General features: G+C 41.8%; 1 protein-coding gene across 2 annotated transcripts in view; it reads left to right on the forward strand.

Annotated features, from left to right (window-relative positions):
- ANO2 (anoctamin 2) overlaps nt 1-16,702 on the forward strand; it is a 305,404-nt gene that overhangs the window by 260,289 nt on the left and 28,413 nt on the right. For both annotated transcript variants that reach the window (XM_045187067.3, XM_045187068.3), the window contains one exon: nt 9,298-9,443. In XM_045187067.3, the coding sequence (XP_045043002.2) occupies nt 9,298-9,443 (146 nt within the window). The remainder of the gene's footprint in view (nt 1-9,297; nt 9,444-16,702) is intronic.

Raw genomic sequence — 16,702 nt, forward strand, 5'->3', positions numbered from 1 at the left:
AATTTACAATAAAAGTTCCTCTCCACCAAGCCTTAGGGTCCTTTGTCTTCAAAGATCTTTATAATTCTACAGGTTGTATTTTGAGCTCGGTCACATGAAATCACTATGATTACGATTTGTGGATTTTCCACTCTCTACTCAGAACCTACTTTCCATAAATTAGACCCATCCAATCCAGTGTTCAGCACCTGGCGATATCCTCATGTTTGACACAGTTCGAATAACCAAGACAATAAAGAGGAGTCTCTTATAGTCTGAAGAGAAATGGCAGTTGAACCTGACAGTGAGGAAAGAGCAGTGTAAATTGTAAAAATTAGACCCAGTGGTCCTTAGCTCTTTGGTGGAGGTGACACATCACTGCAGGGCAGAGATTGGGTGGTCCACCAGATCTGGGTTCCAACCTTACAATACACTCACTGTGTGATGTTGGGAAAGTTACTCCAGAATGATTTCCATCCAACATGGTTATATGGAAGTACAGTTTGGTTATATGCTCAGCCATCTAGAAAATAGAAGTATGGACATCTGAGAAAAGAAGAACCATTCTCGGGGGTTCCAGGTGGCCAAGGTGTTGCTGACTTTTATTGACTTACATGTTTACACGTGATGCTTTGTAAGTATTTCAAGTCCAGGGAATGGACTGAAAAGAGCAACTCAGGAACACAATTTTCCTCTTCTGTTCTGGGCCCAGGGGCTTTTGGTTGGAAATGGAGCTCTCTTGTACCTTCGGATTCTGCCTCAAAGTTTTTCCCCAAGGGAAATAAATATTAATCTTAGAGACCACACCTGATTTTTATACAAAGAAGCAAGTCTAAGGAGTTAGAAAGATGATGTGCTAGATAAGAATATTTGGGGTAAAAAATATAAGATCGACTGTCTATAGCAGTGATTTTCAACCAGTTGCTACAAGGATTTTTCAAACATGAAACACCTGACTATTTATTTAGGGGCACTGACATCTTTTCCCTGAGACTGTCAAATAAAAAATATGACAACAGCCAACACAACGAAACCTGCCCAGTGTGAATGAATCAAAAGTATACCTATTTTTTTTGTCAGATTGGCAAAAAATATATATATATTTTGGTGGGCGGCCAAATTTTAGTAATTAGTTTATGTGTGCCATGGAATGAAAAAGATTGGAAATCACTGGTCTATAGTATTCATCATCTACTTCTGAGAGCGACTTTTTAACATTCTTCTAAAGAAGAATTTGAAATGGAAAAGACTATCTAATTTGACCTTTGTAGGTCCAACAGTCCACTATAATTTATCTCTCCCCTTGAGGGTACAGCATTTTTTTTAGATTCTGTGTGTGTGTGTGTGTGTGTGTTGCAAAAAGTACCACAACTACGATGTAAAGGCTTTGAGAGCCCTACAGTCCAGCAGGCTTCTTGAATTAGAACATTGTTTTCCAATCTTCAGTCACTCATGAACCAGCTTTTAAATTTTTTTCTCATATCTAAATGAGTAGAGGGAATTTGCATATCAATTCCCTCTAAACCAATTCATTTTTTATTTAATTCCATAACATTTCTGAAAGTCAAAAATGAACACTATGAGTTATCACAAATAACAAATAACAGTAGAAGGAAATACAATGAAAACCGAGCATTATTAACCAATGACATTGGCCTAAGAGCTGCATTCTCTATTGTAAAGAAAGATACACAAGTGTGGGAGGTGTTAATGACATACCAGCAGCAGACTGGGGTTTTCTCTTTGACTGCAATCAGTAGGACTGAATGAGAGCAGAAAAGGAAATAACTTTCCCGGATGCTTTAATGAGATACAAGGCCAAGTGTAGAGACATTCCAAAGGTGTCACATGCACAGCTAGTGGAATGTTTCCTTTGCTGGAATCATTGTTTAGAGCAATATTATCACTTCTTAATCCCATAGGTCTCCATGAGGCTGGCACAGGTAACAGGTGTGCCCAAATCCTGCACAGCCTCCCTTTGGGACCTTGGATAAGCTTCTCCAGCTCTCTAAGTGTGGCAGGTGTCCCAGACGGGGCCACTGTGGAAGCCAAACTCAGTGCAGCACCTTCCATCAGGCAGCAGCACATGTCACCTTTGCTAGGCCTGGTTCGGAGACCCTGGAGACAGAAAAGCAAAGTGCCTCCCAAGGAGGCAGTAAAACCAGGGGCACCAGGAGCTTTAAAGGCAGCTCTGGGGCTCATGAGGACATGACCACAGATAAAAGTGGGTTGTGTGGCCTCCCCCAGGCTCACACCCACCACCCAGGCTCCCGGGGCCCGACAGAGCTGTGGCAGGTGCTCACCGGGGAGGAGCCAGGTGGTTAAACACTATGGGCCTCAGAATAATGCAGTGACTTCTGAGGTGACTTTGCCCATGGTCTGACCTCATGCTATTTATTACCCGAGTCCACTGTTGGGGACCTTTGTCATCCCCAGTCCCCTCATACGTACCCCACCTTTTCCTCTTCCACATGCGTTTGTGCAGAATACACTCTGGAGCCAAACTGCATGATGCCTCTAAAACATGCCACACGACATCCCAACTCCTTGCTATAATTTTTTCTCAAGCTAGGTCCAGTATTCCTTGAAGCAGAATTGGAAATGGGCCTCGTATCATCCAGAAAGGGGTGTGTGTGTGTGTGTGTGCGTAGTAAATGCTGCTTTTTTTGCCCTCTCCTGGGTGCAGTCTGAGATGGACAGAGCAGACAGAGCAATACTTCCACCAGCAAAACATCCCCCATCCCTATTTCCACTCAAAGCACAAGATCACATCCCAAAATAGCTGGAATATAGCCCTGGACACAGCCAGTAAGACTTTATAAACTTTCTGCTCTTTTTGGGTAACTGTGATAAATATTACATTTCAAGACATAAAACAGTCTCTCTTTAAAGCCATCACAGGCAGAGGAAGTCTGTGTTCTCAAATACAGTGGAATCTGGCCATGAATCCAGAGTCTAAGGAACAAATCTGAACCTTGTCAGGTGTCAACAAAAGGAATACATAGCTCAGAGGTTGATGTGTTTCTCTTTGGCCCATTTAGGGCCTAAGACTTCCTCTGCTTTAGGCCAGGTTAGGTTTGTTTGTTATGTTCTCATAATTACCTAAACTCATTCCTTCAGAATACTCATTATACATTATTAGTAACACTGGTGTAAGTGTTACCTTTCCAGCTAGACTACCTCATTAAACACACCAGATGGCTGCATTTATTTTTTCCTGGAGAGCATATTCTAGGAACGCTCCATTCTCCTGTTTGAACTAGAACTGTTTGTTCACTAAACTTCTACAAAGCTATCGACCTGAGTTTAATCTAATGCCCCCATTTTCTGATGGAGTCCTTGTTTGCTGGATTACCTGTTGTTTTCTTTCTTGCTTTATATCCTTGGTTGCTTCATCCTCCTGGAATATCATGAGAATGGATGCGTAGAAGGATATCTTTTAGGAAAACTTGCATGTGTGAAAATATCTTTACTCTGCCTTTGCACTTGATGTATATTCTGGCTGGGTATAGAATCCTGCGCTAAACTCATTTGCCTCCTCAGTGTTAATACATTTCGCTAGAAGTTTCTAGTGTCGAGTGTTGAGGCTGAGAATTCTAATATTGTTTTGATTCCAAATAATTTTTAGAGAATCTATGTTTGTCCCTCTGGACTAGGAAGCTTTTAGAATCATTTTCATCATTCTTAGAGATCTAAAGCTTCATGGTGAAGTGCTTTGGTGGAGGTCCCTTTTTTATTTAACCATTACACTGAGTAGGTCCTTCCAATCAGAAAATGCGTGTCCTTTACCTCTGGGACATTTTTTCATATTTGTTTTGTATTTTCTTCCCCACCATTTTCTTGGTCTTCTCTTTCTGACTAGATGTTGGAGTTCATAGATTTGATTAATTTTTTTATCTTTTCTACTTTCCGTTTATTTGTCTTTTATACTATTTTTTCCTGAGAGCTTATTGATTAACTTCTATCATTTTACTGGGTGTATTTCAGGTCTAGAGTTTTCCTGGTTCATTTTCTCCTCCAAATAAACTTTTTGCTCCTGCTCACGTTAGGAAGTGGTCGTCACTTGAGAAATATGGGTGGACAGACACATCGGGGCCTATTATTCCTTACACAGGGCGCTGACCAGTCACTGCCCCCTGCCTTTGGTGACACCTGGTGCCTGCATCTTCTGAGCCTTCCTGAGATTCTGCAGCATGATTGGCTTGCGTTTCTTTGCTCTCTTTCACTTTGGGCACCTGACATTCAACCACAGCAGTTTTGCTGAACTCCTTCATCCACTGTTCATCTTCCACGATATGCATTACAGTTCTTATACACTACTGTATTCATGACTATTTTCTTTAGCCTCGTGGTTTTATACATTTTAAAATTCACTGTCATTTTTGTAGCATTTCAGAAGTAGATAGGGATATATGCATGTGTTCAGTGTTCCATGTTTAATTAAAACCCTTAATTATTTTTTACTAAAGATTTAGCCAAGTTTTCTGATGACTGGTACCTGGAGAAAAAGTCTCAATTTGAGTTCTGGTTCTAGACCTCCCTTCCACTTCCTCTCCCTCCCTCCATTCTATCCTTCTTTCCTTCTCTTTTTCTCTTGCTTTAACTTTTTTTTCCTTTACCCTCTCAGATAGTGTCTCAGCTGGTCCACACTATTTGGCTTCAGAATCGTTAGGCTCCATCTGGGTTTTTCTCAATTTCTTATTATCACAAAATTATCATTTGCTAATTTATCATAAAATATTTTATTTTACTGTTGCTTTTATGAATCTCAACTCATTCTTTAAATCCTCCTTTAACGGTGATGATAATAGGGACAGTGATATATATATTTAGTGAGCTCTTAGCATGTACCAAGCCCTAAGTGAAGTGTGTTACACAGACTAGCCCCATGGGCTAGTGGACATTTTCTCATTGATAAGAAACTAAAGAAGCTTATGGAGTTTTAATAACTGCCCAAGAAACTATAGCTGGTGAGCTAGGAAACTGGTTTTGTTTTGTTTTGTTTTGTTTTTCCAATGTAAAACATTTTAATAGTTTGTCAAATATACAGTTATTAGAATTATCTAAATATTACTTATAAAAATTGGCATATCACATGAAATGATTCTATAAAATAAACTCTCACTTTAAATAACTCCTGCAGTCCCAGAATACCCGCATTGATAGTACAAATTACAAACACATTTAAAAAGAGATATTTAAACCAAAGTAACTTTGACCAAATACATTCATTCATCTAGTAAAACAAACGTAGCACAGTCACTAATAACACAGTTGTAGGTGCAATTTCACATGCTTTCATAAGTCTTCTAGTATAGCTCCCATACACAGTAAAGTGCATGCACCCCGTTTTCGTATGCAGGTACGCCATGCATAATACTTAAGACTATTTCACTTCATAACTAAACTCGTCAGTATATATTGTAAGTGAACAATGGGCCAAAATTTAACCCTTTAAATTTTTTTCATAATGATTTTTCAATCATTATGGAAAAGTTTAACCATTAAAAAGAATTCTTGAGTACATTCTAATTTGTTTAATCACATGAATACTATTTCCTCTTACTAGATGCTATCAAAATAATAATTAAACATTAACTCCCCTAAAATGGAAACTCTAACCTTCCTAAAATATTAACTACCACTGTAAGTAATAATAAAATCATTCTGTAAGTCAAAAAGGAGTTCCATATGCATTGCCAAATTTAACATAGCATTGAGCTGAAGATAAGGTTGAGGCCAAAAACATTTGTACTAAATTATAAGATCCAATGTAAAGAATGTGCAGTAATTTGCTTGTGAAAATATAATGGGTATTTGTAAATTATTATTTTTTGTGCATTAAGGGCTTTCCTGAAGACAGATTCCCTAGACAAAATTACAACAAAGAGAATGAATGTTTTTACATTAGTCACGTCTTTTATTACTTTCCAAAACAGCTTACAAATTTACTCCCCCGCCAGACTATCTTTATTTTGCTGCATCCTGTCCAAGTCCTCTCTTTTTGTAAATTGCCATAAAATTATTCCTGTGTTTTTTAAGTATATTTTATTGATTTTGCTTTTACAGTTTTCCCAATGTTTTCCCCTTCATCCCCTCTCCGCCGTGCACCCCCAACCCTCCAGCATCCCCACCCCCTTAGTTCATGACCATGGGTTGTATATATAAGTTCTTTGAATTCTCTGTTTCCTATACCATTTTTGATCTCTCCCCATCTATTTTATGCCTACCAATTATGCTTCCTCTTCCCTGTACCTTTTCGCCCCTATTCCTCCCTTCCCCCTCCCCACTGAAGTCCCTCCATGTGATGTCCATTTCTCTGATTCTGTTCCTGTTCTAGTTGTTTGCTTAGTTTTTGTTTTCATTGTTTTTCTTCTCTTTTAGGTTCATTTGTTCACAGTAGTGAGTTTGTTGTCATTTTACTGTTCATATTTTTATCTTCTTTTTCTTAGATAAGTCCCTTTAACATTTCATATGATAATGGCTTGCTGATGATGAACTCCTTTAACTTGACCTTATCTGGGAAGCACTTTATCTGCCGTTCCATTCTAAATGATAGCTTTGCTGGATAGTCATCTTGGATATAGGTCCTTGCCTTCCTTGACTTTGAGTACTTCTTTCTAGCCCCTTCTTGCCTGCAAGGTTTCTTTTGAGAAATCAACTGATAGTCTTATGGGAATTCCTTTTTAGGTAATTGTCTCCTTTTCTCTTGCTGCTTTTAAGATTCTCTCCTTATCTTTCATCTTGGATAATGTAGTTATGTGTGTCTTGGTGTGTGCTTCCCTGGGTCCCACTTTTTTGGGACTCTCTGAGTTTCCTGGACTTCCTGGGAGTCTATTTCCTTTGCCAGATCAGGAAAGTTCTCCATTATTTTTTCAAGTAAGTTTTCAATTTCTTGCTCTTCCTATTCTTCTTCTGGCACCCCTATAATTCAGATGTTGGAACATTTAAAGTTGTCCCAGAGGTTCCTAAGCCTCTCCTCATTTTTTTGAATTCTTGTTTCTTCATTCTATTCTGGTTGAATGCTTACTTCTTCCTTCTGCTCCAAACCTTTGACTTGAGTCCCAATTCCCTTCCCTTCACTGTTGGTTCCCTGCACATTTTCCTTCATTTCCCTTTTCATAGCCTTCACTTTCTCCTCTATTTTGAGACCATACTTAACCATTTCTGTGCATCTGATAGGTTAGCTATCTCTTTGTCACTTAGTTGTATTTTTTTCTGGAGCTTCGATCTGTTCTTTCATTTGGGCCATATTTTTATGTCTTGGCATGCCTGTTATGTAGCGAAGGGTGGAGCCTTAGGTGTTCACCAGGGCGGGGCAACGTATGTTGCTGAATTGTGGCATTGTATGAAATTCCACTTGCTTAGCTCTCACTGGCTTTTAGTCACTTCCCCCACTACCCACAAGCATTTTGGGCCCTTCTGGTGTTGATTCCCAGGTGGGTGGGTTTGTGTATGTTCTAGGACCCTGTGGATCTCTTCAACGAACTCTCCTGTGAGGCTGGGAGTTTCTCCTGCTGCCTCAACCCCCACAGGTTTTTTCAGTCAGAGGTTTCAAGGCTTTATTTCCCCGCAATGGAATCCTGGGTTGTGTGATCTGTCTTGCTCCCCAGTTGTTCCTCCTGGCTTATCTTATCCACATGCAAATGTGGAACTGCCCATTCCTCCATCCACTGCCTCATCTGGTCCACCAGCTGCCGCCTTGCTGTGAGTCCTCTCCACCTCAGCTGCCCATCTCTGCCCCTCCTACTGGTCTGGATGAATGTTTCTTGTTTAACTCCTTGGTTGTTGGACTTCCATATAGTTTGATTTTCTAGCAGTTCTGGTTATTTTTTGTTTTAAATTTGTGTTGTGCTTCTTTTGGTTGTGCGAGGAGGCAAGGTGTACCTACCTATGCCTCCAACTTGGCTGGAAGTCAGGATTATGTATAGTGTATCTTCTTGATGGCAAATGATATTAGAGAGACATTGATTAGAACATAATTTTGAATGATGAGATTTTCATTAACTGTCAGAAGCACTTTCTAACAACAGAATAAGATGCTTGATGTCAACAGGAGTACCAGTCTGGAAATAGCTACACAGGGGTTGGATGATTTTGTGTGAAGAATGTGGAAGGCAGGGGTAGTTTCCTGCATCTAAATGGAGCATGAACTTAAAAATCCCTTTAAATTTTTCAAGTCTTTGATTCTGTCTGTTCTGATGTCAGTTGTCCTCACAACTATCTCCTAGAAACTTTCTCACAGAATAGTTAGAGGAGTTGGCAGCCTGCTCCTTCACCTAATTTCATTCTCTATATATTGTGTATCAATGGGAAGTATGCAAAGACTATATACCCTCAGGTATATTTTAACATTTAATATTAAAATAATAATAGCTACCATCTAGTGAATGCTTACCATGTCCAGATATGGTGCTAAAAATTGTATAAACGTTGTTTCATTTAATCTTCATACCAACCCTGAGAGGCTGGGTCATTATTGTCTTGTTATCATTCTAGACCAAAAAAAGTACTGCATGTGATTGACGTAGTCTACCAGGGCTGTATAACAAATACCACAGACTGTGTGGCTCAAACAAGAGAAATCTGTTTTCTCAGAGTTCTGGAGAACTGGCAAAGTTCAGTTTCCAGTGAGGGCCTTCTTCCTGGCTTGCAGATAACCCCCTCCTCACTGTGTGCTCACACGGCAGAGACAGAGAAATCACTGTCTCTTCCTTGCTTCATAAGACTACCAATCCTATTGGATTAGGGTCCTACTTTTTTGACCTCATTTAATCTTGATTACCTCCTGAAAGCCCTATCTCTAAATATAGTCACATGGGGGTTAGAGCTTTGACATGTAAATTTGTGGGGGAGGATTAATTTTGACACATAGTGGTAGATAGTGTTAGTTTGGCTTTAATGGAAAGATGACCCGGTTTATGTTTTTAAGACCTGAAAATGTTTGAGTTTGGAGGAGAGCATGTTTCTACTATTTTCTGGATACCTTCTCTTCACCATGAAGAGAGGGGATAGATCACCTGTTAGATAATAGGATTGTCTCAGTATTTGGCAGGAAGGGCCAACTCTCTTATTGCTTATTAAAATGCAACAAGAATTCAGTTTCTTTCCTGATCCTTTGTGGGAAGCCTTTCATTCTCCTGCTAAAGGAGCCTCTTAGGTTATCTTTAAGAGAAAAGTAGTCCCCTTAGTAGCCCTCTATCTGTCCTTGGATCAGAGATGACTTCAGTGTAAACACTTAGTTTGTTTCTCCTTTCTGTCTACAGAACTAACTCTGTCCTCCAGAGGCTTTTGGTGACTGGTCCATTTCTTTTCCAGGAAGCTAAAAAAACTATTTCGGAAGCTGAAAGATGAGACAGAACCTGGTGAAACGGACTCTGCCCATTCAAAGCATGTAGAGCAGTGGGACCGAGACTACAGCTTGGAACCATACACAGGACTGACTCCAGAGTACATGGAAATGAGTAAGAGCATATGATCTTTCCTTCCTGGTGCAGGTTCAGACAAGGGGTCCAGGAGAGCGGTGAGGAGAGGGGAGGGAAATGCATGGGGCGGCCACTGCACCTCCCTGGGCTTCCTGGTTACCCAAAGTCACCTTCAATGCCGCCTAAAAGTTGAGGAGTGTAAAGCAGAAGAACCCTGGGATGAGAACCAGGAGCAACTCTCATCACCAAGTCGATACTAGGATGATGCCCTCTTCTCCTTGGGCTTCCTCTCCACATCTTGAAATGAGAAGTTTGGTCTCTCGGGTCCCTTCCCATGGCTTTTTTCATTGATAAAGCTGAAAGAGAAATAGTGAAGTCTGAAATTTAAGGGTAGAGTTTCCATTAAGGAAAAGTAAAGTAGTCCTATGACACCTGGGACAAGAGTACATCTTCGATATGGAGAACGCAGAAAAGTCCCCGACTCTGCTCAGGTAGGGTTGGGTAAAATGTCAACCTTTTCGTAAAAAACATGGGGATGTTTTGTGTAGGGGGTGATAAGTAGACTTCTAGTTACTAAGCCTCTGGTTGTTCCTGGATAAGGCTTTAAAACAGGGGTGCCCGTAATACAGACTGATAGAACACGGTCATTTTACATGTGGTTCAGAAGCCATGAGTTTTCCATTATGACAAGTATCCCAACTTAGGCCAGCTGCCTTCAAACTCTTGGCTGCTTGTGAATAATCCTGATCTTTTACTGAGGTGGATATTTGAGACGTGTCTTTCCAAGACTTGGAGCTAATGAATTTAAATTAAAAACAAAGGACCAAGAAGTCAGACATATCATCTAAACATTTACTCAACCCAGGGTGTTGGGGAAACATCAATCACATCCAATGAAAGAATCACTCAATATTTAATATTGTATTTCCATAGTGACTCCTGCCTCCTTTGGTTAATCACTTTTAATAGGGGGCCACCAATGCCTCTCTGGGCACCTGGTACTTCCCTTGTTACTTCTAATGGATATCTATTCTCTTCTGTGTGTAAAAATGTGTGTACGTATGGTAAGGGTGGAGAGAAGGACAGAGTCTACATTAAATGACCTCAAAAGTTCTGCTCTGGCCCTGGGGACCTAAAATTCCAGGCAAAGCCTGAGCTTTGTGTTCTAAGTAAACTCACCAGAGAAGAAACAATCGTTGTGTCTGCTTCAGGAACAATAGGCAAAGAAAATATGAAGACCCAGTTTATGTAAACACATAGCTCCCTTATTCTTTTCACCTTTAGTTAAGTGTTACCTCTAATCCCTCTCCAGCCAGATATATACACAGAGATGATTGCTGGTATTTCAGAGGCTACTCTATGCCTGCCATCCTCTCAGAAAGAAACTGCTGCCAGAGATTGAGGCTTCCATATGGGAAAGGGCCTACTTGAGAAATCCTTGAGCCCTGTCTCTCAACCTCCACCCTCCAACTCAAGTCCTCTACCCCCACCACCCAGTTATCTGTGTAGGTTTTATATGTTGTCTGTCCAAATAGTTGACTATTTCAAAGCTTCCTCTTTTTAGTGATTAAGAACAGAGACCCTAGAGCCATATTTCCTGGGTTCAAATTCTAGCATTATCACCAACTAGCTGGGCAGCTTTGGGTAAGTGACTAACCTTTGTGTCTCAATTTGCTTTAGCTATAAAAAAAATGATAATGGTATCTGTCTAATGGGATTGTTGTATTTTTTAAAGGTTTTATTTATTTATTTTTAGAAAGGGGAAAGGAGGGAGAAAGAAAGGGAGAGAAACATCAATGTGTGGTTGCCTCTTGAGCATCCCGTACTGGGAACCAGGCCCACAACCTGGGCATATGCCTTGACTGGGAATCAAACCAGTGATCCTTTGGCTCACAGGCCAGAGCTCAATCCACTGAGCCACACCAGGCAGGGCAGATTGTTACATTTAATGAACTAATATCTGTGAAGTTCTTAGAAGACTGTCTAGCATATATAAAACTATGTTAAGTGTCAAGTGTTGTTTCTCTTAATGGCCTTGGGCCCTAGAAAGGCAGAGTGTAGGGAAATGTATGCTCCCCTTTGTCAGTGTTTGAACTTGGGTACTTACAAATTAATGAGAAGAGGAAAAAAACAAAAACTAGAAGACTTAATGATTTCTGGAAGAAATTCACACCAAGAGTATAGAGGGTGAAATTCATTCTACAGATCACACACACACACACACACACCCTACTCACACAATAAGTATATAAGGGAACAAAACAATCATATAGCAGAAAGTTTGAAAATAGAAAAAGAAGGTATTTCCCAAAGCTTCCCTCATTCACAACTTTTATTAACATCTTGGTGCTATTTCTCAGACCCTGTTTTTCTCATATATGTGATTTAAAAAATGAAGTTGTGACCATATTCACACATTTATTTCTCTTATTTAATTTAGCATTCTATGACTATTTCCAAGTTGTCACATAATATTCAAAAGAAATAGCTGCATAATAAATAATCCATCTCATAAATGTACCATAGTTTAGTACCTATCTTTCAACGAAGTGTCTTGCAGGTTCATTTTCCAATTCTTTCCCTATTTTAATGACCTAATATACCATCTTCCTTCATATAATCTTTTTTTGCACATTGGAAATAGTATTACTTCCTCCAGACAGACTCCCACAGATGTAATTACTAGATTTGACATATGGCCACTTTATGGTTCTTGATTTACGTTACCAAATTGCTTTCCAAATGCTGAGTTCACCTACCCACAGGCAATATACAAAACACCCTTCCAGCAAGTACACATTACTCACTAACCGGAAGTCAGGTGATATGGAAGAGTTATCAGTGCACAGTAAGCTTGAGATTCCCAGGCCCTGTGTCTACTTCATTCCACTTTGTAGGCCTGAATATTTCAAACTCATCTTTAAGTTTTGCCCAGTGCTTCCTCTGTGAAGTCTTCCTACATGAAGGCCTGTTTCTCCTGAGAGGAATCATTATTTTTGTCCCAGCATTGCATTTGATACACACACTGGTGGGGTAACTTGCAGAATCCTGGTGATATTGATAGCCCGTTATCTTTTCTATTTAAAATCCTCACTATTACTGACTTCAAGATAAGGTTTAAATCCCCTAGCCTAGCATGTAATGGCATCCGTGACTGACTCCTGTGTTGCAGGTCTTTCACGGTACCGCAGCGTCGCATCTGGTTTTCCCCTGTTGCCCCATCTGACTTGGTGCCTGCCTGCCTGCAACAAGCTCTTGCTGAGCTGTGCAGGCTCAAACCTACCTCTTGGAAGCGTTTTTGGTTCTCCCACCCTCAGTTCCTCTCTTCTTTTATACTTGCTTTGATATAGGAGAAAATGTTAGTGCTTTGGGGGCAGAGACTGAGCCTTATTCCTCTCTAGTCACAACAGTCCGCACAGTCCCTGAAACATAGTAAGAGCTCAATAAAATATTTCTTCAATGAATAGCTCTTTAAATTCCCTTCCTTCAGCAGCTGGGAAGGTGAGACCCCACTTCTCTTTATTCTATGAGATTTGGGCCAGCCTCCCTTTTCACTGTGGACATATTTATATGTATTTTCAATATGCAGCAATTTTCATCTCCCAAGACCAAAGTAAACCCTGTTTATTATCAGGGTTTCCCTCAAAGAAAAGTCACTCCTGGTTTTAATTTGCTCCTTTGCCTTGAGGGATCAAGTCATTAGCGGAAGTGGACAGAGTGGAATGCTCTCACTCAGACCTGCATTTAAGCTCTACTCCAGTTTCAAGTCTTTTTCTCTGTACCACCGGCCCCCCTCTCCCACCCCGCCTCCAAGCCATCCCTGAGGGTAATTGCTTGTCAGGACCTGTGCCAGGCACTGGGGACACAGAGGCAACAATGGGGCCCAGGCCCTGTGTGCCCTAAGGATCTAGTGGCAGAGAGAAATGGGCAAACAGTTACAGGAAATGTCTCATTGGCATAGAAAAAATGAAGCTGACTGCTTGCTTCAGAGACGTGAGATCTTTGCAGCTTTCATTTGACCAAGCAGAGGCGTGTTAAAGGGAATTGTCTGCTCTCACCTTCCTTTGGTGATTGCCTGCTCACTGGACATCCTCAGATTTCAGAAACATCCTACTGAGGCAGAACAAACGCAGGACTGGAGAAGAGAGGCTCATCTCCCAGCCACCATCTGAGGCTTGTTTTGGGACTTTAGACAAGGTCAGGAAGAGAATCCATCTCAGGGAAAACTTCTCAGCCCTCCTGACTGGAGACTTAGTTCCCGTGACTGTTTTCTGAGTTCTCTACCACATGTTTGGCCCCACCGCCCTCCAGGCCCTGGCTGAGACTAGTTCCACATCCCTGTTCCTTCACCCTTCTGTCTCCATACAGCCCCATTCAGCAGGTGGAGCTTTCCCCTGGAGTATCCCTGGAAGCTGCTCCAGTGGGTAGCCCCTTAGCCTCCTATACTTGACACTTTTTCTACCATACCCTCAACACAGCTGCTTGCAAACACCAGCCCACTGCCACCCTTTTTATTCTTTCTGAGAGGTAGTGTTGGTCTTATCCATTGTTCAGAAACCCCCAGAGTCCCATATCCTTGACAAGGCCATCACGGGACATCCTGTCAGTGTATTTAACCCTGGGACCTTTTATGTGTCTTAGGTCCAGCCCCAGTGAACCCCACAGAACATTTCTCACCCACAGCCTGCATTTCATTTCTTTCATGCCTGACCTTGCATCTTCCCCTTTGCCCTGCCATTCCCTGTGCCTTCCCATTCACATGACCGAAACCAGCTCTGAGCTACCTCCTCCCCAAAGTGCCTTCCCTTCCTGTCCCTAACCTCACTCCTCCCCCATCCTCTGAATTTTAGTCCCCTCCCCCATAGTATTTCAGACAAACTGCTTCCTAAATCAGTGATGCCTGTTCATAATTAATTTCCCAGGGGCAGGTTTCCCCATCAGCAGGGCCTTTCGAGGCACCCACCACAGCCTGGGTAAACCAGTAAGGGAGCCACTGAATTATGGAATAAATGAGGCTATCATTTATCTAGCATCCCATTTCTCTTATCTATGCTGAAACAATCCCACTTCTAGTAACGCTGACATCAATTCTCATTTACTGGGCTGCTAATCCAGGGAGTGGATTATCAAGAATGGTGGTTATCCTTGTTTCTCTTCCTCTGCCTCCTCCTCCTTTCCTGTCTTCCCCTCACCCTCCTCCCCATCACTTCTGCCTTTTCCCCTCCCCCATCCCAGGCCTATTAATGAACTCCTTTCCAGTGAGGAGGCCAGGGAAATAAGAGAAGGTGTAATGTGAACCCATCCACGCAGCTTGTAGGTAGCAGCTCTGGGAAACAACTTGGTGGGAGTGAAGACCGAAGTCCACACATGTCAAAATTTAGTTGGAGGCAATTATTTCTGCTATCCTCATGGATAACTAAGACTCGGTGATAGTAATCATGCCACTACTTCTGATTTCGCTGCCCCCTTGTCTTCAAAGGGAAAGTCCCTTTTGTCTTCATATGATCACTGGAGGGCAGAGTGAGAGCACATCTCTCCTCCCCATCCTCCCAGACTGTTCTTAGGTGCTAATCCAGCTCTGCATTTATCTAGCAGTGTGACCTTGGGCATGTCAAATCCTCTCTCTGGGCCTCACTTGCCTCCTTGACCTTATAGTTGACCCTTGAACAATGCAGCAGTTAGAGGCACCAGCCCCAACATCGTCAAAAATCTGCATATAATTTTTGACTCCCCAAAAACTTTACTAGTAGCCCATTTTTGACTAAAAACCTTACCAATAATATAGACAGTAGATTAACACCTATTTTGGATGTTGCATGTGTTATATACTGTACTTTACAATAAAGTAAGCTAGAGAAAAGAACATGTTATGAAGAAAATCATCAGGAAGAGAAAATACATGTACAGTACCACGCTGCATTTATAGGTAGCATTAAGTTTTTTAAAAGTCTGTGCAGCTCAAACTGTGTTATTCAAGGGTCAAGTGTATAGGGAATTAGACCAGATGATGAGTTTTCCCTTGCAGAGATGCACCCACTGTTCTGTGGTCATAATCAATTGTGTAATAAGTCACAAGTAATGTAACTTATTACACAATTGATACTACTACTACTAATACACTTTTAAAATATAAAGTAAAACAGTCAATGTCACCCTCACATTTTCACATTCCTAGATTATTTTTAAGTGAGAGAGCAAGGTGCTTTTCAAAACCTGGCTACACCAATAGAAGTGAGCGGTGTGCATGATCATTTTTCATTGAATGTCTTGACAAGAATAAAGAGTTTCAAACTACTGGATCAGGTGACCTCCAGGGTCTCTTCTGGTGCTGGCATCTTAGTTTATACATTCCAGCTGGACAATGCCCCTGAAAGCCTAGAGGCTTAACAGGTGGTGCCAGTTGCCTAAGGTCACCTCAAGGACTCATTAGTGGACCTAAATCTACAGCCCCTTTCCTGACAATTCAGGACCTGTAAGAACTTAGGCTTCAGTGAAGGGGTGAGGTGGAGTAAGGTTTTCTTCTTCCTTCTCAACAAGCTAGACCTCCCCAACTCCAGAAAGGCCCTTGTCTTAGGCTTTGAACAAAAATGAGAGCAGTGAAACCAAAGCAGCCCACTCCCTCCGGTGTGCTTGACATGGTGATCCCTGGCCTTGCTCTCAGCTGTCAGCTTCCTTCCCGGTGATCCCCAGGACCACCCATGCAGACAGGAAGTGCGCTGAGCCCACTCGGAGCCTGTCAGTTGTAATGGTGAGGCAGGTCATCAGTTGAGGGAGGCAGCAGGGAGAGATGTATTATATTTGCGTTTTTCTAAATTTGCTGGAACCGGGGCCCAGAGCCCACAGGCATGGGGGAGGGGCCATGAGGTGAAGGGGAAGCTGGGAGTGAGGGTAAGGCTGGGAGGGGGCATTGAGGGGAGGGAGCTACCTCTGGGCAGGATCCACGGTGGGGATGGGCTGGCTCCAGACAAAGAGAAACCTGAGAGTGAGGGATTAGGCTGGAAAAACCTGTGAGGGGAGCAGCAAGCTTTCGAGGGAATCTCCAATATCAAACCCTTTTCCTGAAGAGCTTACTAAGAAGGACTTCAACGATTGTTCCCCACCCCCCATCTCTGAAGGGAGAAAAGAATGCTGGCCCAGGAGCAAGCCTTGACATTAATCATCACTGTCCCCAATCCCAAAATGGGGCTTCAAAGTTGCAGAGTTTTCCTCAGGGTCCGATGAGAGGAAATGCTTCAGTCGCTTTAAGAGCTGCAAGTGAAGTTATCTGGACACTTGAAACAGTTTGACTTTTACCGAGT

Source organism: Desmodus rotundus, chromosome 3 (assembly GCF_022682495.2).
Source record: "Desmodus rotundus isolate HL8 chromosome 3, HLdesRot8A.1, whole genome shotgun sequence".
Taxonomy (NCBI): Eukaryota; Metazoa; Chordata; class Mammalia; order Chiroptera; family Phyllostomidae; genus Desmodus; species Desmodus rotundus.